This window comes from Crinia signifera, chromosome 6, assembly GCF_055691185.1.
Source record: "Crinia signifera chromosome 6, ASM5569118v1, whole genome shotgun sequence".
NCBI classification, from domain to species: domain Eukaryota; kingdom Metazoa; phylum Chordata; class Amphibia; order Anura; family Myobatrachidae; genus Crinia; species Crinia signifera.
The window spans coordinates 227,561,337-227,589,051 of record NC_139222.1 but is presented as its reverse complement, the minus strand read 5'-3'; the positions used below and the strand labels follow the sequence as shown (position 1 = coordinate 227,589,051).

General features: G+C 44.4%; 1 protein-coding gene across 3 annotated transcripts; it reads left to right on the top strand.

Moving 5' to 3' along the window:
- The first annotated feature begins 275 nt into the window (after nt 1-275).
- On the top strand, nt 276-24,725 carry LOC146009047 (interferon-induced protein with tetratricopeptide repeats 5-like). 3 transcript variants are annotated; one of them, XM_083149044.1, is made up of 2 exons: nt 276-520; nt 20,678-24,725. In XM_083149044.1, exons 1-2 carry the CDS (start codon nt 456-458, stop codon nt 22,134-22,136), a joined length of 1,524 nt encoding a protein of 507 aa, XP_083005170.1. In that variant the 5' UTR covers nt 276-455; the 3' UTR covers nt 22,137-24,725. The 3 variants fall into 3 exon arrangements, with proteins under 3 accessions (XP_083005170.1, XP_083005173.1, XP_083005172.1); XM_083149047.1 differs by lacking the exon at nt 276-520 and adding an exon at nt 10,918-11,104 and having other exon boundaries at nt 20,678-24,724; XM_083149046.1 differs by lacking the exon at nt 276-520 and adding an exon at nt 14,854-15,017 and having other exon boundaries at nt 20,678-24,724.
- The last annotated feature ends 2,990 nt before the right edge of the window (nt 24,726-27,715 follow it).

Sequence of the window (27,715 nt, the reverse complement as noted above, 5' to 3'; positions counted from 1 at the left end):
GCCCCATAAGCACTAACCAAGAAGATTTAGGTCCTCAGCTAATATCTCCCTAACACAACGCATTAGACACTTAGGAGTTAATTACTGCACATAGCGTAGGGGATAAATCCCGTAACATAACCCCGGAAGAAGGACCAGCCCCGCTGTGCTGTCAGTGGAACGCACCCAGTACGCAATACAGCTTAGAGGGGAAGCCACGTAACACAAACCCGGAAGTAGGTCCAGCCCTGCCGTGCTCCGAGTGGAACGCACTTGGAACGCAATAGGCTTCCAGATAGAACCGCTCCGTTACTACTAAGACTCTAAACACCGGGCACACAATCCCCTACAATACAGGACGCCCCACACCAAGGGAGGCCACTTCACATTAGGATTTTCTACCACAAAGGCGATTATTTAAAAGTTTGATTACACTCAACAACCGGATATGACGTCAGGTACCTGTAGCCTTTTATATGGGGCTCAGACGGAACAGAAATCTGAAAGCAGACACTTGTAAGGAGCAATTGATACATCTCCGGTAAGTCCCAGAACAAACTACAGCATTATGTTGCATAGATATATGATGACATTAAGCTCCATCTGAACAGTTTCTCATACCCTCTAATGGATGTAATTTGTGTAACTATAATATGCATGAATAAGGTACTATTGTAATAGTGGCTTAATTAACTGCCATAGCCCTAAAAATCTTAAGGTCTAAAAAGGTGCTATCTTGCAGCACAAAATTAGAAAATATCACTTATTGGAAAAGAAAAGAAAAAGTATACACTTACTAAGCACAGTTTTATAGGTGTGATACATTTGTTCCACCACTAGGGGAAAAAAACACCATGAATATACATGGGAATTGTCATGATAAATTAGGAGAAAAAACACCATTAGGGGAAAAAAACACCATGAATACACATGGGCATTGTCATGATAAATTATCCCCAGGCAGACATGATTTTTGTGTGATTTTCTGTGGGGAGACCTTCTAGAGAAATTATTAATAGTGTATTTATTGGAAACAACAATGGACAAAAAAATCTTTCTTTAATTTTAAAATTAAAATCCATCATTATTCAGGTTTTTTCCTAACCTATGGACAATGCCACCTGCATAAGTATCTGACAGACATCTGTATGATAGATCCTCTAACACCATAGGGTATGTACCCTCTAAGAGGTTTAACATGCAACCTCGAGTTTACCTATATTTTTTCTTTTGCGTCACATGCTCACTCTTCACCAGACTATTTATGTACATGTTTTTAAATTTTTAGACGTCATCTTAGCGTCATAAGAAGTTTTTTTAAAAACTCTACCTTAGACCTTCCTAAGCTCAGAATCTCGGTATGTATACATAACTCTACATACCATTGAATACTGTACATTACAACGAAAAGTATCTAAAGGGCTTTTCATGTTCTCATAGAGTCAACTACCCCTGAGGAAGCCGTTCATCGGCGAAACGCGTTGGGTCTCGACTCACTGGAAATGCTTGTATCACAATTTTACTATGTTTTATGCTAATAGTGTCTGATATTGACTATGTCATCTATTTTTTAAATAAAATTTGGTACTTGTTTCCTAGCACGGCCACACCGATTTACATCGGGGTGGTCGTGTCGGAAAAATCGGGTCGATCGCATCGCATGCGATTTGGTCGCATGCGATGCGATCGACGCGACCGACCGATTTTGGACCCGATTTTTTTTTTTTGAATGAAATGTAAATCGGGTCCCTGGGACCCGATTTTACATTGGATTCAATGTAAAATATTCCCAACCCCCCCAAATTTAACGGCGTACAACCCACCCCACGATAGACGCCATCCCGAAGCGTGGCGAGCGCAGCGAGCCCACGAGGGGCGGCGGTGCGCGTCCTCCGACCTTTTCATTCCCCTACTATCCACGTCGGCGTGGAGTTGAGAATAGAATAGTGTGGCGAGCGCAGCGAGCCACCGAGCCCGAAGCGTGGCGAGCGCAGCGAGCCCCGCGAGGGGACGCGTATACCTGTGAAGTTATACGCGTGCGCTCGCCACGCTTCGGGCTCGGTGGCTCGCTGCGCTCGCCACACTATTCTATTCTCAACTCCACGCCGACGTGGATAGTAGGGGAATGAAAAGGTCGGAGGACGCGCACCGCCGCCCCTCGCGGGCTCGCTGCGCTCGCCACGCTTCGGGTTGGCGTCTATCGTGGGGTGACGACGGGGACATCTATAATGGGAAATAGGTCATATTGGCCCATTTCACATTTTTCACATTTTTTCACTATTTCAATGTTAAAAAATATTTTAACATTGAAGCCTATGGAAAAATCAGGGGCATCGCGTCGGGACCATTGTTAATGGTCCCGACCGACACGATGCCCCCGATATTTTACCTTTCCCGACACGATTTCAATGTTAAAATATTTTTTAACATTGAAGTCTATGGGGAAATCGGGGGCATCGCGTCGGTCGCGTCGGGACCATTGTTAACGGTCCCGACCAACGCGATGCCCCCGATATTTTGTCCTAGCCGGCCAAATGGACCTGATTTCAAAGGAAATCGGGTCCATCGTATGGATCGTGTACCTTAACTTAAAGGTACACGATCCATACGATTGTGGCCGTGCTAGGAAACAAGTACCTAAAATTTGTTTACAAATCGTAAAAATTGGAATCCACGTTTGAATATCACAATAAGGTGGAGGTTTCTATATAGCGCTCTCTATATCCATTACCTGTGCACATTTCTATCGATGTTGACCTTCACTAACAGGGAGGTCTTATAGAGTAGCTGCTGTAATTAGCGCAAGACGACGGTCTTTTTTCCACATATATATATATATATATATATATATATATATATATATATATAGCAAGCAAGAGTGGGGTCTGAAACTAATCAGAGACCACACCACGGCACTCCAAGGAATTTTTGAAAGTATGCAAAAAGCTGTTTAATGACGTTTCGGGGGTCTCAGCCCCCGTCTTCAGATAACAGTACAATAAAAGACAAAACATTCACCTCACCTTTATACCGTGCGAAGAGGTCTCCCGCGTCTCCTCCGGGCGAGCTGGTGCTTCCGGGCGGACGTCGTCATGTGACGCATATCCGGACGGCCTGAGGTTGCGTAGCAACAGCGTCCCTGCTGCAGCCGGAGGAGGCGGCGAGCCTCTGAATTAAAAACAATGAAAAGAAATACTGTTATATTAAAGAAAACACGGCATGAACATTTAGATAGCAGCAATCGACGAAGCTGGGCATAGTATAATTTAACTATTACTGCAATTCACAGCATACGTAATTTGGTTGCCATGGTTACTACTATGCAACCACGGTCTTCCGCTCAGATAGACGGACACCCACAGTCTGTAGCTAAAGTAACAGTTTATAAAACGATTACATATATGCTAAATTGCTCACTGGAAGAAAGAAAATAAATATGTGTTTATAATAGCGCATTCCACGTGATGCGCTCATTCAAGCCCTTGGGGGCAACAGTGTCCAGTCGGAAGATCCAAGTGGCCTCCAATTTCAGCAGAATTCTCTGCCTATCTCCACCTCTAGAGAGAGGGGGAACATGGTCTATTATCATATATTTTAATGATGAAAGTGCATGTCCCTGTTTTTTGAAATGTACCGCAACTGGCTGTTCCATGGGTTTATCCTCTAGGGCTGCCTTAATGGCAGACCTATGGCCAGCCATCCTCTCCTTGAACTGTCTTGTCGACATCCCCACATAATATAGGCCACACGGGCACACCAAGATATATACTATGTGTGTAGTGCTGCATGTCAGCACATGGCGAATGTTATAAATTTTGCTGGTATGGGGATGTCTGAATGTTGCTCCAGTGATGAGATATTGGCAGGTGACACATTTAGGGCATTTATGGCATCCTGGTTTTTTAGCTCTGGGGTTGGTACTTAGACTTTCATCGAAACCAGTTATATCCGTGTGCACCAGACTATCCCGCAAGTTTCTGCCCCGACGGTAGCAAGCCATGGACCTGGTGGATTTGAAGCATGGAAGTTCACTATCAGTGGCTACTATAGGCCACAATGCTTTGTTTGCCGTTGGGACCACTGTGCTGTTTGAGTCATAAGTGGTGATCCATGGGAATATGGCTTTAGAAGTGCATTTAGATGATTCAGGGTGGAGCAGTTTATTGCGGTCTAATCTGAGCACTTTGTTTTTAGCTGCCAGCAGATCTTTGTACAGATATCCACGTTGATGAAACCGGTCAATAATGATGTCCAGTTGTGCTGGTAGTTCCGAGCTGGTGCTACAAATACGTGCTGCCCTGAGCATTTGGGAATATGCTAGACCTTTTTTCAAGGGTGGCGGATGGTGGCTACTTAATGTTAATAGAGAATTCCTATCAGTGCTTTTATAAAAGATGTTAGTGGAGATGATGCCTCCCTCCAGGTGTACCGATACATCCAGGAAGTCAATGTGATTGTAGCTCCATGAATAGGTCAATTTAATCGGGCCAGGTAGAGTATTTATAGTGTTCATTAAGGTGATTAAATCTTCTGAGGATCCATTCCAAAACATGAATAGGTCATCAATAAAGCGACTTAACATGACAATATTGTTGGAGAATTGGTTGTTGGCAAAGAAGATTTTCTCTTGGGTAACCATGAACACGTTGGCGTAGGAAGGTGCCACGGCGGAGCCCATGGCACATCCTTCCAATTGAAGGTATAGTTGGCCGTCGAACAGGAAATAGTTACGGGTCAGGACTAGTTCCAGCAACTGAAGAAACAACAATTTATCAAATGGAAACAGGTCACCTAGTTCCTCCAGAAATGACTCCATGGCCCTGAGGCCTTGTTGGTGAGGAATGGACGTATACAATGACGTCACGTCCATCGTGCACATGATTGTGCTTGACGAGATGTTAGTGACCTGTTCAAGGCGATTTAGAAAACTGGTAGTGTCTTTTAAATGTGTTGTTTGAGTAACCACAAATGGTTGGATAAGTGTATCCAATAATTGCGATATTGGCTGGTACAAACTATTTCTGGCCGATATTATCGGACGACCTGGGGGTTTGGAGGCATTCTTATGGACCTTAGGGACACAATACAATATGGGTACCACAGGGAACTTGGTGGTCAATGCATCCATGGTTTTCTGGTCGATTTTTTTATCCAGTACAGCATTTTGTAATATCAGCATCAGTTCTTTGCGATATTTGGTAGTTGGATCTGAGCCAAGTCTAGAATACACCCTGTTGTTCGATAATTGACCCATGATTTCAGAGCGATAGTCGCTCAAATTTTGAATGACTATCGCTCCGCCTTTATCTGCTGGCCTTATGACAATGCTTTTGTCTTCACCTAGGGATTTAAGTGCTTTTGTTTCCCTATGGGTAAGGTTGGAATGGTAGGGAGTTTTGGCCGCTGAGAAACGAGTCATGGAGGCATCCATGAGGCGGGTAAAGGTTTTAATGGAGGCGTTTTGAGAGGGGGGGTCAAACGTGGATCTACTTTTAGATTGAAGAAAGCTGGTAAGTGGTCCTGGGTCTCTAGGTCTCTAACCTTTCTGACCGAGAATTAAGTAGTGAGGAGGAAGCTATTCTACACAAGGGTCTCTCATTTATCCCTACAAACAGACACAACCAGTTTGAATGGCAAATTGATATGCATAGAATGAGTAGAAACCTACGCCTGAAGGAGTTCTTTCAACACCAGCCACCTAGAGACCCAGGACCACTTACCAGCTTTCTTCAATCTAAAAGTAGATCCACGTTTGACCCCCCCTCTCAAAACGCCTCCATTAAAACCTTTACCCGCCTCATGGATGCCTCCATGACTCGTTTCTCAGCGGCCAAAACTCCCTACCATTCCAACCTTACCCATAGGGAAACAAAAGTACTTAAATCCCTAGGTGAAGACAAAAGCATTGTCATAAGGCCAGCAGATAAAGGCGGAGCATTAGTCATTCAAAATTTGAGCGACTATCGCTCTGAAATCATGGGTCAATTATCGAACAACAGGGTGTATTCTAGACTTGGCTCAGATCCAACTACCAAATATCGCAAAGAACTGATGCTGATATTACAAAATGCTGTACTGGATAAAAAAATCGACCAGAAAACCATGGATGCATTGACCACCAAGTTCCCTGTGGTACCCATATTGTATTGTGTCCCTAAGGTCCATAAGAATGCCTCCAAACCCCCAGGTCGTCCGATAATATCGGCCAGAAATAGTTTGTACCAGCCAATATCGCAATTATTGGATACACTTATCCAACCATTTGTGGTTACTCAAACAACACATTTAAAAGACACTACCAGTTTTCTAAATCGCCTTGAACAGGTCACTAACATCTCGTCAAGCACAATCATGTGCACGATGGACGTGACGTCATTGTATACGTCCATTCCTCACCAACAAGGCCTCAGGGCCATGGAGTCATTTCTGGAGGAACTAGGTGACCTGTTTCCATTTGATAAATTGTTGTTTCTTCAGTTGCTGGAACTAGTCCTGACCCGTAACTATTTCCTGTTCGACGGCCAACTATACCTTCAATTGGAAGGATGTGCCATGGGCTCCGCCGTGGCACCTTCCTACGCCAACGTGTTCATGGTTACCCAAGAGAAAATCTTCTTTGCCAACAACCAATTCTCCAACAATATTGTCATGTTAAGTTGCTTTATTGATGACCTATTCATGTTTTGGAATGGATCCTCAGAAGATTTAATCACCTTAATGAACACTATAAATACTCTACCTGGCCCGATTAAATTGACCTATTCATGGAGCTACAATCACATTGACTTCCTGGATGTATCGGTACACCTGGAGGGAGGCATCATCTCCACTAACATCTTTTATAAAAGCACTGATAGGAATTCTCTATTAACATCAAGTAGCCACCATCCGCCACCCTTGAAAAAAGGTCTAGCATATTCCCAAATGCTCAGGGCAGCACGTATTTGTAGCACCAGCTCGGAACTACCAGCACAACTGGACATCATTATTGACCGGTTTCATCAACGTGGATATCTGTACAAAGATCTGCTGGCAGCTAAAAACAAAGTGCTCAGATTAGACCGCAATAAACTGCTCCACCCTGAATCATCTAAATGCACTTCTAAAGCCATATTCCCATGGATCACCACTTATGACTCAAACAGCACAGTGGTCCCAACGGCAAACAAAGCATTGTGGCCTATAGTAGCCACTGATAGTGAACTTCCATGCTTCAAATCCACCAGGTCCATGGCTTGCTACCGTCGGGGCAGAAACTTGCGGGATAGTCTGGTGCACACGGATATAACTGGTTTCGATGAAAGTCTAAGTACCAACCCCAGAGCTAAAAAAACAGGATGCCATAAATGCCCTAAATGTGTCACCTGCCAATATCTCATCACTGGAGCAACATTCAGACATCCCCATACCAGCAAAATTTATAACATTCGCCATGTGCTGACATGCAGCACTACACACATAGTATATATCTTGGTGTGCCCGTGTGGCCTATATTATGTGGGGATGTCGACAAGACAGTTCAAGGAGAGGATGGCTGGCCATAGGTCTGCCATTAAGGCAGCCCTAGAGGATAAACCCATGGAACAGCCAGTTGCGGTACATTTCAAAAAACAGGGACATGCACTTTCATCATTAAAATATATGATAATAGACCATGTTCCCCCTCTCTCTAGAGGTGGAGATAGGCAGAGAATTCTGCTGAAATTGGAGGCCACTTGGATCTTCCGACTGGACACTGTTGCCCCCAAGGGCTTGAATGAGCGCATCACGTGGAATGCGCTATTATAAACACATATTTATTTTCTTTCTTCCAGTGAGCAATTTAGCATATATGTAATCGTTTTATAAACTGTTACTTTAGCTACAGACTGTGGGTGTCCGTCTATCTGAGCGGAAGACCGTGGTTGCATAGTAGTAACCATGGCAACCAAATTACGTATGCTGTGAATTGCAGTAATAGTTAAATTATACTATGCCCAGCTTCGTCGATTGCTGCTATCTAAATGTTCATGCCGTGTTTTCTTTAATATAACAGTATTTCTTTTCATTGTTTTTAATTCAGAGGCTCGCCGCCTCCTCCGGCTGCAGCAGGGACGCTGTTGCTACGCAACCTCAGGCCGTCCGGATATGCGTCACATGACGACGTCCGCCCGGAAGCACCAGCTCGCCCGGAGGAGACGCGGGAGACCTCTTCGCACGGTATAAAGGTGAGGTGAATGTTTTGTCTTTTATTGTACTGTTATCTGAAGACGGGGGCTGAGACCCCCGAAACGTCATTAAACAGCTTTTTGCATACTTTCAAAAATTCCTTGGAGTGCCGTGGTGTGGTCTCTGATTAGTTTCAGACCCCACTCTTGCTTGCTATCGAATTTCATCAAAGGCACCCGGGTGGTTGATCACGATTGAGGCAGTGCCGGCTCGCAGCACCTGTATATATATATATATATATATATATATATATATATATATATATATAGGCGGATTGGCCATTATATCTACACCGACACTGGTGGGTCACTCAATGGCAGGCGGCGTCACTGGAGGTGGGTGGCTGCAGTCAGAGCTAGTGGCCCTGCCTCCTCCTATCCGCTGTTCTATCTAAGCCTCATCTACTGCTGCTGCCGGGACTTCACGTCATCTTCTTGTGACAGCCCCGGTGTGAGAAACAGCGGAGAGGAAGGAAGAGCTGGTGATGTGATGCTGCCTAGCCTCTCTCTCTCTGCGCTCTCCTGGTCTATCTCTCTTTCTCTCTGTGCTCTCCTGGTCTCTCTCTCTGTGCTCTCCTGGTCTCTCTCTCTGTGCTCTCCTGGTCTCTCTCTCTCCCTCTCTCTGCGCTCTCTTGGTCTCTCTCTCTCTCTGCGCTCTCCTGATCTCTCTCGCCGCGCTCTCCTGGTCTCTCTCTCTCCCTCTCTCTGCGCTCTCTTGGTCTCTCTCTCTCTCTGCGCTCTCCTGATCTCTCTCTCTGCGCTCTCCTGGTCTCTCTCTCTCTCTGCGCTCTCCTGTTCTCTCTCTCTCTGCGCTCTCCTGGTCTTTCTCTCTGTGCTCTCCTGGTGTCTCTCACTCTCTTTGCGCTCTCCTGGTCTCTCTCTCTCTCTGTACTCTCCTGGTCTCTCTCTGTGCTCTCCTGGTCTCTCTCTCTCTGCTCTCCTGGTGTCTCTCTTTCTCTCTCTGCGCTCTCCTGGTGTCTCTCTCTCTCTCTCTGCGCTCTCCTGGTCTCTCTCTGCACTCTCCTGGTCTCTCACTCTCTACGCTCTCCTGGTCTCTCTCTCTGCGCTCTCCTGGTCTCTCTCTCTCTGCGCTCTCCTGGGATCTCTCTCTCTCTCTGCACTCTCCTGGTCTCTTTCTCTGTGCTCTCCTGGTCTCTCTCTCTCTCTCTGCACTCTCCTGGTCTCTCTCTCTCTCTGCGCTCTCCTGGTCTCTCTCTCTGCGCTCTCCTGTTCTCTCTCTCTCTGCGCTCTCCTGGTCTCTCTCTCTCTCTGCGCTCTCCTGGTCTCTCTCTCTGCGCTCTCCTGGTCTCTATCTCTCTCTCTCTGCGCTCTCCTGGTGTCTCTCACTCTCTACGCTCTCCTGGTCTCTCTCTCTGCGCTCTCCTGGTCTCTCTCTCTGCGCTCTCCTGGGATCTCTCTCTCTCTCTGCACTCTCCTGGTCTCTTTTTCTGTGCTCTCCTGGTCTCTCTCTCTCTCTGCACTCTCCTGATCTCTCTCTATCTGCGCTCTCCTGGTATCTCTCTCTCTGCGCTCTCCTGGTCTCTTTCTCTGCGCTCTCCTGGTCTCTCTCTCTCTATTTCTGCGCTCTCCGGGTCTCTCTCTCTGCACTCTCCTGGTCTCTCTCTATCTCTGCGCTCTCCGGGTCTCTCTCTCTGCGCTCTCCTGGTGTCTCTCTCTCTCTCTGTGCTCTCTCTCTCTGTGCTCTCTCGCTCTCTCTGTGCTCTCTCTCCCTCTGTGCTCTCTCTCTCCGCTCTCCAACTCTCGCTCTGCTCTTCATCTCTCCGCTCTCCATCTCTCTATCACTTTTCTCTTCGTTCCAATTTATCTCTCCTGCTTCTCTCAGCTCTTGTTACCCCCCTACTCTCCGCTCTCCATCTCTCTCTCTGCTTTCCATCTCTCTGCGCTCCATCTCTCTATTCTTTTTCTCTCTCCCTTTCCTTTTCTCTCTCGCGCTTCTCTCAGCTCTTTTTACACCCCATGTTTTTTCCTGCTTGTCTGTCCCACTTGAGACCAGCTACCCTCTGCCTCTCACACTGCCTCTTCCTTTCACCTATTGTCCACCCTCTGTGTTTCCACCTCACCCTCTACCCCTTCCTTTCACCCACTCTTGGACACCCTCTGTTTTCTTTTTGTCATGTCCCTCTTCCTGTTACCCTTTCTTTGTCCTCCGCAGCTTGTCAGTCACCCCCTGCTTGTCATTCTCTGTCTCTACATCACCCACTGCCTCTTTCTATCATTCTGTATACCTCAGTCATCCACAAGCCTGTGAGGCCACGCCCTTTGTCATGAACCCACACCCCTTTTCTGAGAGTGTTTGCACACCTGGCACAACTATCCACCCCTTCCGCTAACTTGGTGTCCCCTCTGTCCTTTTTTTCTGGATCCGCCCCTGTCTATTACTACTGTATGTAGACCGCCTCCTCCCACCCGCTGTTCTCCGGGACTCAGTCATTTGGAGAAGAGCGGGCGGGTGGAGGCGGGGCCGCATATAGTAGCAGGGCACTGTATTCGGCGTCGCCTCTGATCGGGGATTCATATTTTTATTTATACATTATGTGATCATGGCATTATTGATTATTGGCAGCATGGTCCATGTTGAGGAGTCATGAAGCTGCCGTCCCTGTCCCGCCGAAATGCTCATGAAGCTGCCGCTCCTCTCCCCCTGTCCCCACAGAGCCAGCCAAGAGCCTTCCCCCTCACCCACTAACCCTGATGTTGTCCCCCTCTCTAGCCAAAGTCATGAAGCTGATTTTCCTCTGCCCCCATCCTGACAAGCCATAAAGTGTCACCTTAGCCGACAGCAGCTCCAAACAACTGGAAGCTCCCTACCACCAGCAGAGCCACAATACACAATGACCCAGTGGCAGCTCCGCACTCCTCTCCTTCCATGAATGCCTGATACCAGCCTGCAAAAAAAGGTGATCATTACCATTGTAAGGGGCACTACTGGGGGCATTATGTATAATGGACACTACTGGGGGCATTGTGTGTAATGGACACTATTGGGGGCATTGTGTGTAATGGACACTACTGGGGTCATTATGTGCTAACTGTATAAGCAGGAGTACTGTGGAGCATTACAGTAGCATAATGTGTAAAGGGCATTATGGTGTGCCGTATAATGTGTAATGGACATTACGTTGAGCGGCACAATGTGTAATGGGCATTATGGTTTGCAACATAATATGGAATGGGTACTATGATGTGTAATGTGCATTACGGTGTGTGGCATAATGTCATGGACATTATAATGTGTGCTGCATAATATGTAATGGGCACTACGGTGGGTGGTATCATGTGTCATTTGCAATACAGTGTGTGAATTTGTAATGGACGCTACAGTGTGTGGCATAATGTATAATGGGCATTACGGTGTGTAGCATATTATGTCATAGGCATTATGGTGTTCAGCATAATATGGAATGGGCACTACGGTGTGCGGTATAATGTTTAATTTGCATCACGGTGTGTAACAATGTGTAATGGGCATTGCAGTGTGTGGCATAATGTATAATGGGCATTACGGTGTGTAGCATAATACATCATAGGCATTATGGTGTGCTGCATAATATGGAATGGGCACTACGGTGTGCAGTATAATGTTTAATTTGCATTACGGTGTGTAACAATGTGTAATGGGCATAATATGCGTGCAGCATAATATGTCAGGGGCATTATGGTATGCGGCATAATATGGAATAGGCACTAAGGTGTGCGGTAAAATGTGTAATGGGCATTACAGTGTGTGAATGTGTAAAGGCACTACAGTGTGTAATGGGCTTTAAATTTGAAGTAAACAAAGCAAAAAGTCACAATGTGGGATTTTTTGTGTGTGTTTGGGGAGCCCAACCATATTTTTGAACCTGGGCCAACAACTTGCTTGTTCGGCCTCTGGAGGGGGCAGTGCAGTGGACAGCGCCACTACGTGCGGCGTGGGTTGCCGCTGATCGTCGATGGCCGGGGTCTCATTTTTATATTATATAACATACATGGCCTGGAGAAGAGGCAGTACAGTAACCACTCGGAGAGAGGCCGCATCCAGTAGCAGGCAGGGCACTGTTTGCCGGGAAATGCACTAGGAGGAGGCAGTGGACTCTGGAGTGACGGTTTCACACTCCGTCTGTGATTGTATGTGCGTCGGGACGTCATGACATCACCACGCACATAACAAGAGGCACAAACTGTGCTGGGGCAGGGTGGGAGGAGGAGAATGGGAGAAGCCTGTGTTGCGCAGCAGTTGGAGTCCTCAGTCGTGGCTCCTGCTGTCCTGCTCCCCTGAGTCCTGCTCCGAGTCCGCTCACAGCAGCAGAAGACTATTCTCAGCAGTCCAGTGGCTGTGGCATCAACTAACTGTAAGTAACAGCACTGCCAGCAGCCCAGCATCACTGAATATGCAAAATGATTGTCTCTCTGCCAGGGCTGCATGTATGATTTAATACAGGATTACGGTGTGTGCATTAGTGTAAGGGAGGGATGGGATGAATGGGAACATTGTATGCATGCATGTATGTATGAGAGTGGCGGTGTTGTATGTAAGACAGCGGTGTATGTATGACATTGGTGTATGTATAAAAGTGGCAGAGTATGTATGAGAGCGAGGTATGTTTTAATACAGGATTACGGTAAAAAAAAAAGTCTGCAGTAAGTTGCTTTGTGGGCTAGCATTAAAATCATAGGTAACACTAACAACGGTTCTTGTACGGCACTAGCCATAGTGCCGTAGTGTAGTCGTTAGTTGGGGGGGCCCGGCACCAGCAAGCCTAGCAGGCCATCGTTGCAATTGCTATACAATGTAATGGGTGTGTGACATGTAATAGGCATTACGGTGTGGATTTTCGACGCGCACTATCCCTGTTGTTCCTATTTTACGAAAATTTGTAAAGCCCTGCTGTGTAATGGACATTACGGTGTGTGGCATTAGTTTTGCCTGTCAACAATGTCTAAGTATAGTGATGTAATAATCCCGCCTACTGTAATGTTGGCTCCGCCCTTTATTGATTTGTTGCCGCCCACATGAGGCCACTTTCAGAAATTTTCTAGGGCAACTTTTAGTCCCCAATCCGCCCCTGTATGCCTCTGTTTCATTTCTCTCTTTACTCCATAAGGAGCAGTGGTGCAAGTATGGCGGTACGGGGTGTAACGGCGTACCGCTAAAACATATGGTGCCGGTTCCCCGTACCGCCATAACAAATGACCCGACACTCACTGTGGAGGCACGGACAGCCGGCCAGTTTCCCCAATGGCTGCAGTCTCTGTGCGGGGTCGTGGAAGGAGGGATCCAAGGGGTCTGTACCGTCCACAGAAGGCTGCGCTGACAGCGGGGGTCCCAGACAGGTGAGCGGCAGCAGACTGGAGGATTTCTGGCATCGGCAGGTCACGTCTGCGGCACTCCCAGAGGTCAGCGGCGGCTACGGGAGCTACTTGAGTCCCCAGCCTGGAGGCAGCAATCCACGGGACCGTTAAAAATTGCAGCCTGTACCCAGCACTCCAGGGGGGATGCGGAGGAAGCTTAAGGGAGGAGCTGTGCTGCACGGGGGAGCTCTAATCGGGGAGGCCCTGACCGGGGACCCGCTGCACCGGCTGCTGCTGCTGGAAAGGCCCTGCAGCAGGTAATGGCCCGGTCACTTATGGGGGATATAGACAGAGATGGGACATGCTGGGATCTGTAGTTCCACAGGGGACCCTAGGAGATTCCACATCCTGACAGGCTGTCAGGATGTGGAATCTCCTAGGGTCCCCTGTGGAACTACAGATCTCAGCATGTCCTGTCAGTGATGCCTGGCCTCATCTGTCATTTGCATGCAAGCACTGGCAGAGCATGTAACCCTTGGCAGAGAGCATACAGCCCCTGGGCCCTGGCATACAGCATGCAACCCCTGGCACAGAGAATGCAACCCCTGGCAGAGAACATGCAACCCCTGGGCCCTGGCAGAAAGCATGAAACCCCTGGCGGACAGCATGCAACCCCTGGTGGAGAGCATGAAACATTGAAACCCCTGGCATTGAGCATGAAACCCATAGCAACGAACATGTAAGTAAGCGGCACTTATGTGGCATATTATGTAATGAGCATTACAGGGTGTGGTATTATATGTAATGGGCATTACAGTGCGTGGCATAATGTGTAATGGGCATTACGGTGTTTGGTATATAACGTTTAATGGGCATTACGGTGTGTGGTATTATATGTAATGGGTATTACAATGTGTGGCATGTGTAATGGACATTACCATGTGTGGCATAATGTGTGATGGGCATTATGGCATGGGTAATATGTATTGGGTGTGTGACATGTAACAGGCAGTACTGCGTAGATTTTTGCCTTGGGCCTTCGGCGTGCAATATCCCTATTTATAGTTTGTCTGGCTCCTACACTTTGATCCTGGCTCCTACATTTTGTGTGCAGGATGCAATGCAAAACAGAAATGTCATTGTGTTCTAAAGTTTTGTCATGTAGCCACTCCCACTAGTGTGATATGACCATGTCCCTGACCACGCCCATTTTCGCGCGCCACAGTACCACTAAGACATTTTTTCTACTTGCACCACTGATAAGGAGTGAAGAGAGAAATAAAAGTGAAGGAACACAAAACAGATAAGAAACTATAGAGGGAGAGTGAAGGAAGAATGGAAACTGGTTTGTGTTCCTTGACTTTCGTTTCTCCCTTTCCACCTCCTCCTAATTCTTCCTGCAGTATATATAGAGTATCACAGCAGCCAGAGAGACATACTGTACAGTAGTAAGCAGTTATTTCCCAGAGCATCGAGGAGATATCCTGTTATCCTACTACAGCGCTGAGATTGTGGTCACACAGAACCTGACAGAATGAGGTATGGTAAATAGAACCAGTTTCCTTTATGATTTTTCCTGCATTCTGAGTAGTTGTTTTATTTAAGGTTTTATCATTTTTTACCTAGTTACAGTACTTTTAAATGCCTATATGATGACAGTGATTTGGAAGCAATGTAGAACTTTTTTGATTAATTACATTTTAAAAAAGCTCCTGCACTGATACGTTGTCAGGTTTGATACAGTTACTGTATTTATATATGTGTGGCTTAAAGGGGACATTACGGTCTGGACAACACAGGTGTGCCAGGTACGTTTGGTGTGTGTGTGGGGGGGGGGGGGCTTCAGCTGCTGCATGACATCACATGCAGCTGTTGTAACTCAAAATATGGCTGCCCCAGTACTACTGAGCTACACTGCACAGCTAGGGAGCAGCTGGTAATGTGCAAGCACATGTATAGCAACGTGCTCGCACTATAGCGATGAAAATACAGAAATTTGCATTTGCGTCATGGGGAGGGACCCAGTGAGTGGGGCAGCCTTGCCATTTGCTGCAAATTTTTGCAAAATTACACCTGAATCTGAATTAAGCCTTAAATTCATTTCTAAGGCTATTTCAGAGATGCAACAGAGCTTTAGAATCATTATAAAAGGTGACACAAGCAAAAGGTTGCCAACATTTTCACCTGTCGATCTTTTGTGTGTCTGCATTTTTCCATTGTCAGCCTTGTGCATGCCAACCTAGACACCGTCAACCAAATAACTATCGACCTTATTATACACACCCCCCAAATGAATCTATTCACAAAAGGATCACACTCAGCTAATTCAGTTAATCCAACAATTTTTGCATAGGTTCCAGTGCGCATGTGCGATGTCTTAAATTGAATTGTAAAAAATATGACCCCAGTCTAATGGATGAGGATGTCAGTGAAAGATTGTTGCGGAGACGAGGGACCTGGTGTGCGTGGCCTTGCCGTGTGCTGCAAATTTTTACAACATTACAACTAACCTGAATTAGGCACTAAGTTAATTTCTAAAGCTCCGTAAACACGTCATTCGATAAAGTGAGTGATAGAAATTTGCAATAAGGTTGCAACCAGAGCCATCTTAATGGGCTCAATAGGCAGCTGCCCATAGACAGAGCGATCAGGCAGCATTCTCTTCCAGCTTCCCAGCTTGCAGCCAGACACCGAATGGCTGTCAACATGCTATTTGGTGGATAGCTGGAAGTATCCTACAGTCAGACTCCAGCATTCTCTAACAACCTTGCATGCTTTATTGTTCAAACACACAGTTATTAATCCGATTCTGAAAAAAACAGAATTCTGATCCAAGCTCTCTCAATCTACCGTCCCATTTCTCAACTTCCATGCACCTCCAAACTACTTGAATCCTTAAAACCGACCGTTAGTTCAATTAGTTCAGAACTGGTCAGGCAATTGACAGATTAGCACCAATTAATTGTACGGTGCATACCCCATACTACAATTGTATGTATAATAATCATTGACTTAAACAGCAGTTGATAACTACTCACATACATGTCCAAAAGTGCATGTTATCCAGACTGCACAGGATACCTATTTGAGATAGTGCAAATAAGACGTTCGTGACAGTATATGAGAACGGGACCCTTTTGGGGCATTATTCCCTCAGCATAAATCTCAGACCATACTCACGGTCAAATTAACTAGTGACCAATCCGCATGAGACAATTGTACATTAAACTCGCGGAATAACCAGCAGTCAAATACTGTTTTTTGTGTGTGATGTATTAGTGCACGATAAACACAGTTGTAACCGCATATGAGAGGGGACCTGATAAGGATATTCCTTCCCCTTCAAGATTTATGCAACGAGATAGTGCAAAACCAACACGGTCGTTATAATATATGAGAGGGGACCCTCTTGGGACATTTTGCCCCCCAATAAAATCTCAGACCACACTCACACATAAATCAACTTTTTGCACACATCTGCAACAAATAAAAATTCAATACATGTATGTATGTATGGTGTGAATGAGCACATACTCACACACTCTGAGAGAGAAGGAAATACAATCCAACTCAGCACATACTGTAAATTGGGAATCTCCAATCTGGGTGTACAATTAGGATTAAGTCCATACACACCAGGAGATTTGGAAATTTAACCAATCTGTGCTTACTCTCAATACTAATAATTTCCTCGTGAGACATTGACCAACTGCTGTCATTCCTGACATAGATTCAGGGACATCACCGCATGTAGCACTATTTCAGACACCCATAGGCACCAACAAGGATCACCTACCATACCAACCTAAGCCCCCCCACCCGACGGTATTTGTTATATAGGCTATTCTAGCCACCAGATACGTTAAGGGTAATTAATAAAAGGTGGTATTAGGAGAGGTGATCTATTTGATAGGAGGTACTGCATGCAAATACCGCACGCGCATCTTTTAAAAATCACTGTACTCACTGTTCAATGTTTTATGTTAGTTTGTATATTTCGCAGTTTTAAATGAACCTATTAAAAGGTATGTTTTAAGAGTCAATTAATTTCTCTTTTGGTGCACCACACCTGTGACAATCCCTACCCTCTCTCTACTTATACTCTGCCCATTATTGTCCGTGGTCGCACACCCCTGTGTCTCTACCTGATACTTTACGATATTAGAACTTACAGGGGGCCTATCTCAACACTGTACATCTATATGTTTAAGTCTTGTGCGATTGAACCCCCACAAAAACCCGATCTCGTCCTACTTGAAAGATTGCCTACACTCGCCTCACAAACTTTCTTAATTAGCACAACTTACTGGACCCACTTCAGTCAGGCTTTCGTGCCAACACTCCACAGAGACAGCACTGACTAAAGTTGTGAATGATCTGGCCACTGCTAAGTCTAAAGGTCACTATTCACTACTAATTCTTCTAGATCTCTCTGCTGCTTTTGACACTGTTGACCACACACTTCTCTAACAAACACTACAATCCATAGGTCTTAAAGAGACACCCCTCTCTTGGTTCTCATCCTACCTATCTAACCGCTCCTTTAGTGTTTGTTTCTCTGATTCTACCTCCTCAGGGTTCAGTTTTAGATCCTCTGCTTTTCTCAATCTATACCTCATCTCTTGGCAAACTGATCAGCTCCTTTGGATTTCAGTATCATCTGTATGTGAATGATACTCAGCTTTACCTATCCTCCCCAGACCTGTCCACATCTGTATTGAGCAGTGTCTCTGAATGCCTTTCTGCTGTTTCATCATGGATGTCATCTCGCCACCTCAAACTTAATATTTCAAAAACAGAATTAATTATATTTCCGCTAATAAATAGTAGTTACCAACCTAATATCTCTATTGCTGTTGAGAATATGACAATAACTCCTACCTCACTGCCAAGGTGTTATCCTTGACTCTGAACTTTTCTTTGTACCCCACATTCAATCTGTCTCAAAATCATGCCACATGCACATAAAAACACTGCAAAAACTCTAATCCATGCTCTCATCATCTCACGCATTTATTATTGCAATTGTCTCCTTATTGGCCTTCCCCAATATAGACTCTCACCACTATAGTCCATCATGAATGCAGTGGCGAGGCTAATCTTCCTAGTCAGACGTTCATTGTCTGCAAAGCTACTCTCAATCACTTCATTGGTTACCTGTATTCTACCGTATTCAATACAAAATAATTTTACTTACACACAAAGCCATAAACCAAACTACACCAACATACATATCTTCTCTTATCTCAAAATATCTTCCAACACGACCTCTACGCTCCTTCCAAGATCTGTGTCTCTCATCCACACTCATTAATCGCTCCCATTCCCGACTGCAGGGCTTTCTTCGTGCTGCACCCACTCTGTGGAATGCCCTCCCAAGTACAATAAGACTCTCCTCCAGTCTTCAAACCTATAAACGTTCCCTAAAAACTCATCTCTTCAAGCAAGCTTATCACATTCCAGAACCAGCCACAGAACCTTGCATTCTCGTGGAATCGATGCAATAAAGAATACAGTATCTATCCTTATGTATCAATGCCTATTTCCCTATAGATTGTAAGTTTGCGAGCAGGGTCCTCCTACCTTTTGACTGTCTGTAAATACCCTGTTTGTTGTATCACTGTCTCCTTTTGTAAAGCGCAACAGAATATGCTGCGCTATATAAGAAACTGTTAATAAATAAATAAATGCTGTTAATCTAACTCATAAGATAGATCTCAGGTGGTTAACCCATTATTGATCATTTCAAATAGGCCGTTCTAGAAGGCTGCACCAAAAGCGTTGTCACTCCATTTCAACTCAGAGGCAAATATTTATAATTGCACCAAGTTGTGACCCATTTATAGTGATTCTTGTCACAGATGTAGGGTTAGCAGAGGTGGATATCATTCTCCAAGGCACATCAAAGATGCACGAGAGTTGACACCTAATCCAATTTGTATGGTCAAAGGTGCCTCATAGTAGAGATCTGTAGGGGATATAATGTCAGAAGCAGGGCCATAACTAGGGTGCAGGGACGTGCGGTGAGGTAAATGGCTCAAGAGTTCCTGGCAAGAACCAGAGCCAGATATACACACAATATATGAGCCATGGGGTACATGCCAGCATTATACACATGTGCAGCAGTATACACTGCTGGAGATTCGATGAGTTTTGATAAGAGATGTGCAGAAAAGGTAACCAGGTGAGGCAGTGCCATAGACTTTTTACTCCAGAGTTTTGACTATAAAAATGATTAGAATAATAAAAATAAGATTTTTTAAATAAATTATTTGTATTTTTGACATACTTCATCAATTCAAAACACCGCCATATACACTAGTATGACAGGAAAGGCTGTGCCTCACCTGCCTCACCCCACCGCACGCCACTGCTAGGGTGGTGTGACTTGTGCCACAGCCCAGAGCACTGCAAGGCAGGGGGCACTGTTCAGCAGCACCTATCAATTGTCTGTTTTAAACATTCTCACTTGAAACTCATTGCCTGGCTGACCCATCTACCCCCTTGTCCTTATGGTTAACAGTTTAAATGTTACGATCAATGGCATCTAATGACATAGAAGGTTGTAGTACAGCATCTGCAGTCCCTCTACAGTCATACACAGGGATGTACACAAGGGAATGGCATTGTAGCGGCACTGGCAAAGTTGCGCCAACTGCCAAAAGAAGCATCTGCATCTACCTATGAACAAGGACCCTAGTTCCTTGTGAATCCTATGCTTTGTGTAGCACGGTAATGTCAATTTAAGTCATTTCTAACATTTCATTATCTCAATAAACGTTGTTGAAATTTTCTTTCAACTCTTTGTGCAAAATCCATTTATTTTCCACAATGTCTGTTTTACTACTTTGCTGCAGAGCCTTTGTAGCAAAACATAAATGTGGATTAAGCTCACAACTTTGGCTCCATGAATTAATTTACAATTTACAGCTATACAAAGTATTTTTATTTGACAAACCCATTAGGCATTTGCACTAATATAGTTTTGGATAGCTGGTGTAACTGTCAACAACATCAGCAATATACAGTATGTGGGGAGCTGAAGAAGTCAAAGCAATTCTTATAAATTTTTGCATGGAAACTGTATTTAAAATTAAAGTGAATAATCAGCAATTTTGTGTATCGGATTGACATTCGTAGCCATAAGTGTGTTTACCAATATGCTAATACTAACCACTGCCCTTGTTTTCTTACTATAGCGAGCTTCCAGAGATCAACCTGAAACCACGCCTTCTACAGTTATATTGCCATTTCACTTGGAGGCTCCTGGGAAAGGATACCGATATCGATGAAATAGAAGACAGGTTGTACAACCAGTTGACATTTTTGGTCACTAAGAACAAATACATGGTGTACAATCTACTGGCCTACATGATGCACCTTAAACGTGACTACACAAAAGCCATTGCCAATCTGGAGGAGGCAGAAGAAAAGATTAAGGAGAACTATCCAGATGGACCAGACAGGAAGTATCTGGTGACATTTGGGGACTTCGCCTGGGTGTATTACTACTTAAAGCGATATGAAGAGTCTCAGAAATACATAGATAAGATAGACCAAATTAATAAAGAACTACAACTTTCCCCAAATGACAGTAAACTCACAGCTGAGATTTATGGGGAACAAGGTTGGTCATTGCTGAAATTTTGTGGGCAATATTACGAAAAAGCTAAAGAATGTTTTGAGAAGGCTCTTGATCTAGACCCTGAAGACCCAGAGTGGAATACTGGCTATGCAACAGTGGTTTATCGATTGGAGGGATTCAATGGCAGAACATGTTGTGCTTCAGAATGCAAATCGCTACCACTGTTGAAACGAGCTGTAGAGCTAAATCCTAAGGATCGGGTGGTGAAGGCACTTCTTGCATTGAAGTTACAAGACCTGGACAGAGCTGGTGAGGGAAGAAAATATGTGGAAGAAGCTCTAGAACAAGCTCCAAACCTTCCATATCTACTGCGCTATGTGGCAAAGTTTTACAGAAGAGCTGGACTGCTGGATGAAGCTCTGCATGTCCTAAATGATGCACTAGATCTTATGCCTTCTTCTGGATTTCTATATCACCAAATAGGATTATGTTACAAAAAAAAGGTCACTGAAAAAAAGAAGATGTTTGGAAAGATGTACAACCGAAGTAGACAAATGGACACAGGAGAAATTGATGAACTCATCCAAAAAGCCATATTTTACTTTGAAAAAACACTGCAATACAAGAAGACATTTGTATACGCACACACAGACCTAGCTAATATGTACATTGAAGCAAAGGAATATAGGAAAGCAGAAGATACATTTGAAATGGTTTTGTCATTTCCAAATCTTACAGATGAGGAGAAACAGCAGATCCACCTCAACTATGGACGTTTTGAAGAATATTCCAAGAAATCTGAAAGTGAAGCAATAAAACATTATAAAAAAGGCTTCCAGATAACCGATCCAAGCAGAAACCGAGATGACTGTGAGAGAGCTTTAACAAGACTAGCGGAAAGGAAGATTCAGCGTGACCACAGAGATGCTCTGGGGATTGGTTTGCTTGGATTTGTCCATAAGATTAATGGGAAAACCTCAGAGGCAATTGAATGTTATGAAAAAGCCTTAAACTATGACCCTAACAATGAGGAATATCTGAGCGATCTCTGTGAGCTGAAGTTGATGATTTAAAAAACTAAACTATTATGAGAATAATATTATAGGAGTCATTCAGAGTTAGGAGCATGGACTCCAAATTTACATGTGTTCCAATTAAAGTGGTGAATATGCAATCTTTTTGCATCCATGTTAAATACATAATTACTGGGCAACTTAACGTACAATATATTTAACATGTAAGTTAAAATACAGCCACCAAACAATAAGGCTTTCTACATGTTCACCCCGACCCCCCAAGTTACATCCATTTCACTAGAAAATGGGCAGGATGTGGGTGCACTGTGAACATCCTGAGAGAGCAGGCATCTATAGGGCAAATACTGTATCCTTTGCATGCTACACGCATGTACAGTATCACCCTCCTATATTTTTGTACTTCATCTTAGAGATTGGCTAGGCCACTTTTCCTCTTAGAACTACTGGGGCCTAATTCAGAAATGAACCTGATGGTCTTTGGGGCTCAGTTTCCGGCAGTGAAAATGCCAGGGGTTTAGAAGATAGACTCTGCAGTGGCGAACGCAGGATTTTTAGAGGGGGGTTTCCAAATGTAATCCAAAATCTCCCACTCTGCAGCGCAAAGGAGTTAAGGCCCATACACACTGGGCAACTTTGAGCTGAAAGTCGCTCAAAACAGCATGTTTGAACGGCTTTCATCTCAAAGCTGGCCAGTGTGTATGCCCCATCGATGAGCGGTGAGCACTGCTGCGGGCTCCTGCATCATCCTTTGAGGATGGCTTTGCATAGCGCTGCACTATGCAAAGCCGTTCGCACCCTGCTGCCGGCGCTGGGCAGGGGGAAAACCAATCAGTGTGTATCCACTGAGCGGCTTTCCCCCCATCGCTGAAAATGATCATTGCTGTCCATACACGCTGGGCATAGTCGCCCAGTGTGTATGGACCTTAAGTAATGGGAGTCTGTGGGAGTGGTAACAGCCCTGAAAATTGGTATTTTTATACACTGGATACTGTATGGAATACAGCATTAATATTTAACAGTACAGACGGTCTATAGTATAGGCCAGGCTTTTCCAAATTATGTCCGTCCAGCTGTTGTAAAACTAAAAGTCCCATCATGCTTTGCTACAGTTTTGCTATTAGGGATGCTAAAATTATAGCAAGGCATGCTGGGATGTGTAGTTTCACAGCAGCTGGAGGGCCACAGTTTAGACATGCCTGGTACAGTATAGGCTATTTCAAACAGTTAAATTAGATAAGTGGTCAGGAAAAGGTTGAACATATAATAAATACACAAACATACTAGAACCAGTACTACACTTTCTAATCTCACAATCTCCCACTTCATGGTAAGGCTCCGGTCTCTTCCTCTCTGGTTCATTGCAATATTTGAGGGCTCAGATCCGCACATACAGTAAATGTGGTAGAAGAAGCTGATACACTTGGCATGTGCAGCAGCTCTGCACTGTCCCTTACACTGCATGATGTGGTGGAAGCTCTGTTGATCATATTATATAACAGCTATTGTTGTCATAATTGAAGGCACTTGCCAAGAGGAGGGGGGTTTCCAGGCAACCAGAACCCCCCCCCCCCCTTGTGTTTGCGTATGCTCTGATATCCAAAGGACCACTAATTATTTATTTTATTTATTTACAGTTTCTTATATAGCGCAGCAGATTCCGTTGCACTTTACAATAGTAGACAGTGATAAAACAAACTGGGTAACAACAGACAGACTTGGAGGTAGGAGGACCCTGCTGCAAGCTTACAATCTATAGGAACAAAGGAGGGAAACACAAGGGCAGGGAAACACAAGGACCACTATTTTTAACATGAAGAATTTACTCTACATTATGTGCACTTTACTTTATTGTTAAGTTTACAAAAATTCAACTGCTCCAATCATCTGTATATATGTCTAATGTCAGGGTGTCTCCGAAACACTGCCATCTGTTGGCAGCGAGTGAAACTACATTGATTTCTCTCTCACACATGCACAAAGGCAGAGGCAATCACAAGGTAGCAGACTAGCTTTCGAAGCATTAGCTTTGAGCGGGCTTACTAGTAATACATATTTATGAAAAGGTTTTGCATATGTTTTAATAATAATAACAATGATAGTAATAATGATGATTGTTCCATTGATATCATTACAATTGTAATATAATGTGTTATGTTAATGTTAATATACAACAATAAAGTATTCAATATGATTTAATTTTGTCTATGGAAATAACTGTTTTCTAGATTTCCAAATACTGTAACTACACCTAAGGCCTCTGAATTTATAATCCATAATTTATCATTTATAAATTCAATCATAGGAGCTGGAACAGAGGTAGAAAGTGTTCTACTCGTACCCCACAAATATTTCAGAGGTGCCAGTTAAAGGAAAGGAATGGGCCCTGGGACGCAATAGGGCCACCCTCTGCAGTTAATATGGGCAGGGTGAGGATGGATTTATGCCACCTCCTCCTTCCCAATAGCCCTTCCCCACCTGTCTCTTGGGCCCTACTACCTCCTGCAATCACCTCCAACTCCTGCAGCATGTATAAAATTCCACAAAAGAGCACTGCCGGTTCTCAATAATTAATCTCCTTGAAAGATTCAATGTAAAAAAAAACCTTTATATGAATAAAATTAATTTGATTTCTCACCAAATTGCGATAATTTGTCTCCTTCAATTCAGGAAATTTGAATCATCATAATGATAAGCACAAGAAAATACACAAAATTACATAAAAACATATAAATTTAACATAAGAACATCTATAATAAAAAGCAACACTTTTGCAATAATGTTTGATTAGAACAGTGTATCAACACCCAAACATTTTCTCCTTCAAAGGCAGACAGATTATGAACTGCTTGTTCAGGTGGTATCCGGGCTCCTATCTGGTGCACTCTGTAAAACAATTACATGCTTGGCTCTGCCAAAAGTGTTTCCCACTAATATTTAAAACATAACTTTTAATTAAATACTAGTAATACCTCAAATATTCTGCAATCATTTAATAGGTAATTCAGTGAATATAGTGAAGAAATAAAGTGATCAAAAATAAATCACTGAATCTTTTTCCTTCATTTTTTTGTATATCTGATATTTCCCTATGAGGTAGTTATGAGTCTTTAAATGGGTGATTATAATATGGTGCGAGAATCAGAAAGTGACAGATTTTGGGAGAGGTTTCCCATGTCTTTAAAGTTGCAATCATTTACAGTACACTGAAAAAAAAAAAACAGGTTGATATTACCATGTAAATGATTGCTGCTTTAAAAAAAAATAATTGAAAACTCTTCCAAAATCTCTCATTTTGGGCCAGATGTATCAAACTTCTAAAAGTGATTAAATGAAGAGTGAAAAACAGCCAGCCAATCTGCTGCTAACTGCCATGTTACAGGCTGGGTTTGAAAAATGACAGGTAGGCTAATTGGCTGGTTGTTTATCAGTCTCCACTTCACCCATTTTTGAAGCTTAATACATCTGGCCCCTTCTGATTCTCATACCCTATTACATTTGGCTCCTTGTGATACTTTGGGTGAAATTTAATAGGATGATAGATTCAGAAAGTAAGAGATTTGGTAAGAAATCTCCAGTTTCTTTTTAAAGCAGCAATTATTTACACTTCAAAATCAAACTGGTTTTGCAGTGTAAATGATTGCCGCTTTAAAAAAAACTGGAGATTCTTACCAAATCTCTCACTTTCTGAATAAAGTGTATTTTCCTGCCATATTTGGCCAGCCATTCGCGGCTGATTCACGCCAATTAGTGGCCGTATATTAAATACGGCCGCTTAGTAAATCAGGAACCACCATTCTTTTGAATGGTTATTTCTGTTGTATTCTTTCGATGGTGTATTCATTCGTATTTGTAAATACAAATACGAATGTACCATCAATAAGAATACGAAAATGCATAGTTTTGGCATAGTAAATGCCAAAAATACGTATACCCCCCCCCCCCCCCAAAATCGTATTTTGATATGAAAATACTATTTTTTTTCACAAACTTTTGTTAGTAAATTCCCCCCTACGCCTAATACGAATCCACGTTTTTTTTGCCATAGTAAATTGCAAATATACGAATACGCCTAAAAAAAACGTGTTTTGCTGTACGAATACGATTTTTACCTAAAAAATTTTCTTAGTAAATTTCCCCCAATATATTTTAGGAAGTTTTGCAAGTATTAATATGCAAGTAGCAATATGGGGTTTCTTGTTTGCAACTGTATATCGGCCTGGGTCCTGGAAATCTGGTCCCACTCCCGGGGGGCAATTCTCCTGGAAATATGCATCCCTCGAACCTCCCTCGGTGGTGGTCAATGGAAACAAAGGACGAAAATTGCATCATTGTAGCGCTGCCCACCGCTGTGCCATGACTGAAATACTGGAATTGCACGGTATTGGGCATGGTTACGATGACGCAATCACACTGGCCATGCCTCCAGACAAAACATTCCTTCTGTGGATCCGCCCCCATTCCGCCACTTTTTACTGCTGGCAGCGGCCCCATCTCGCTGCCTCACTGAGCTGGCTGCCCTCTCCTGGAGGGGACAGCCAGAATGTAGGCTAGCCTGAGAAATATCTCTAATTTAACAGCTGCATAATGTGGACTAGGAGAAATCAGGGAGATTGCTAGACTAGTTAGTGAGTGAGATTGTTACTACAGATACAGTAATGCTTATTGGAGCTCTGACATGTCACAGGTCCAACATGCGTGGCAAAAGACACTAACCAGCCGCTGCACTCATGCATTAAAGATGCACCCACAACTCATTGACATACACTTGGTTGGCTGCCCCTGTCAGCCGTCGTCACTCCCTCCAAGCAGTGTTTCCCCCAGCTTCCTGATCTAACCAGGAAGTCACATGGTGTGACTGGAGAAGCCCTGCTCAGTGCGCAGCCTCAGCCCAGCAGAAAGGAGAAGAGCAGCAGCAGCAGCCACAACACAGCCACCCACTGAAGCAGAGGCCAGGCAAGTTCTTCTAAAGATAATCAGGGGAGAGTGTCACATTAAGGTTTGGGGAGGGAGGGGGCAGAGTGTCACATTAAGGTTTGGGGGGGGTATGTCACATTAAGGTTTGGGGGGGGGGTATGTCACGTTAAGGTTTGGGGGGGTATGTCACATTAAGGTTTGGGGGCAGTGGCGGAACTCCCAGAGGCAGTGGAGTCATCTGCCGCCGGGCGCCAGCCTTACAGGGGGGCACTGACTCCATTGCCCCCCTACTACAGTATGTCATGCTTATTAGTATAGGTGCTGTCCGGCAGTACCCTTACAGGAGCGGCGCCCCCCCCCCTTGTCACAAGTGACAGCGCGCCGGCAACAGGAGCCGACCTGGAGATTCCGCAGCCAGTGCGGGATGGTGCCACTCAGGTATACAGAAGAAAAGTTTTTGGTGCTCCCAGCAGTGACCTGCCTCAGCCCGGCGTGGTGTCAGCGGCCGGGAGTAAGCCTGGCCAGGCTCTCATCATCAGCAGCCATACCCAGAAGCATCACCACCCGCGTGGAAGCCCCAGCCTGCCGAGGATGCTCCACACACTCCTCTCAGCCGGCCCGCAGCAGCGCAAGTCCTGGGGAGCTGCAGCGTAGCAAGCCAAGGACTTGGGGAAGGTACCTGTCACCCTTTCATAATCATT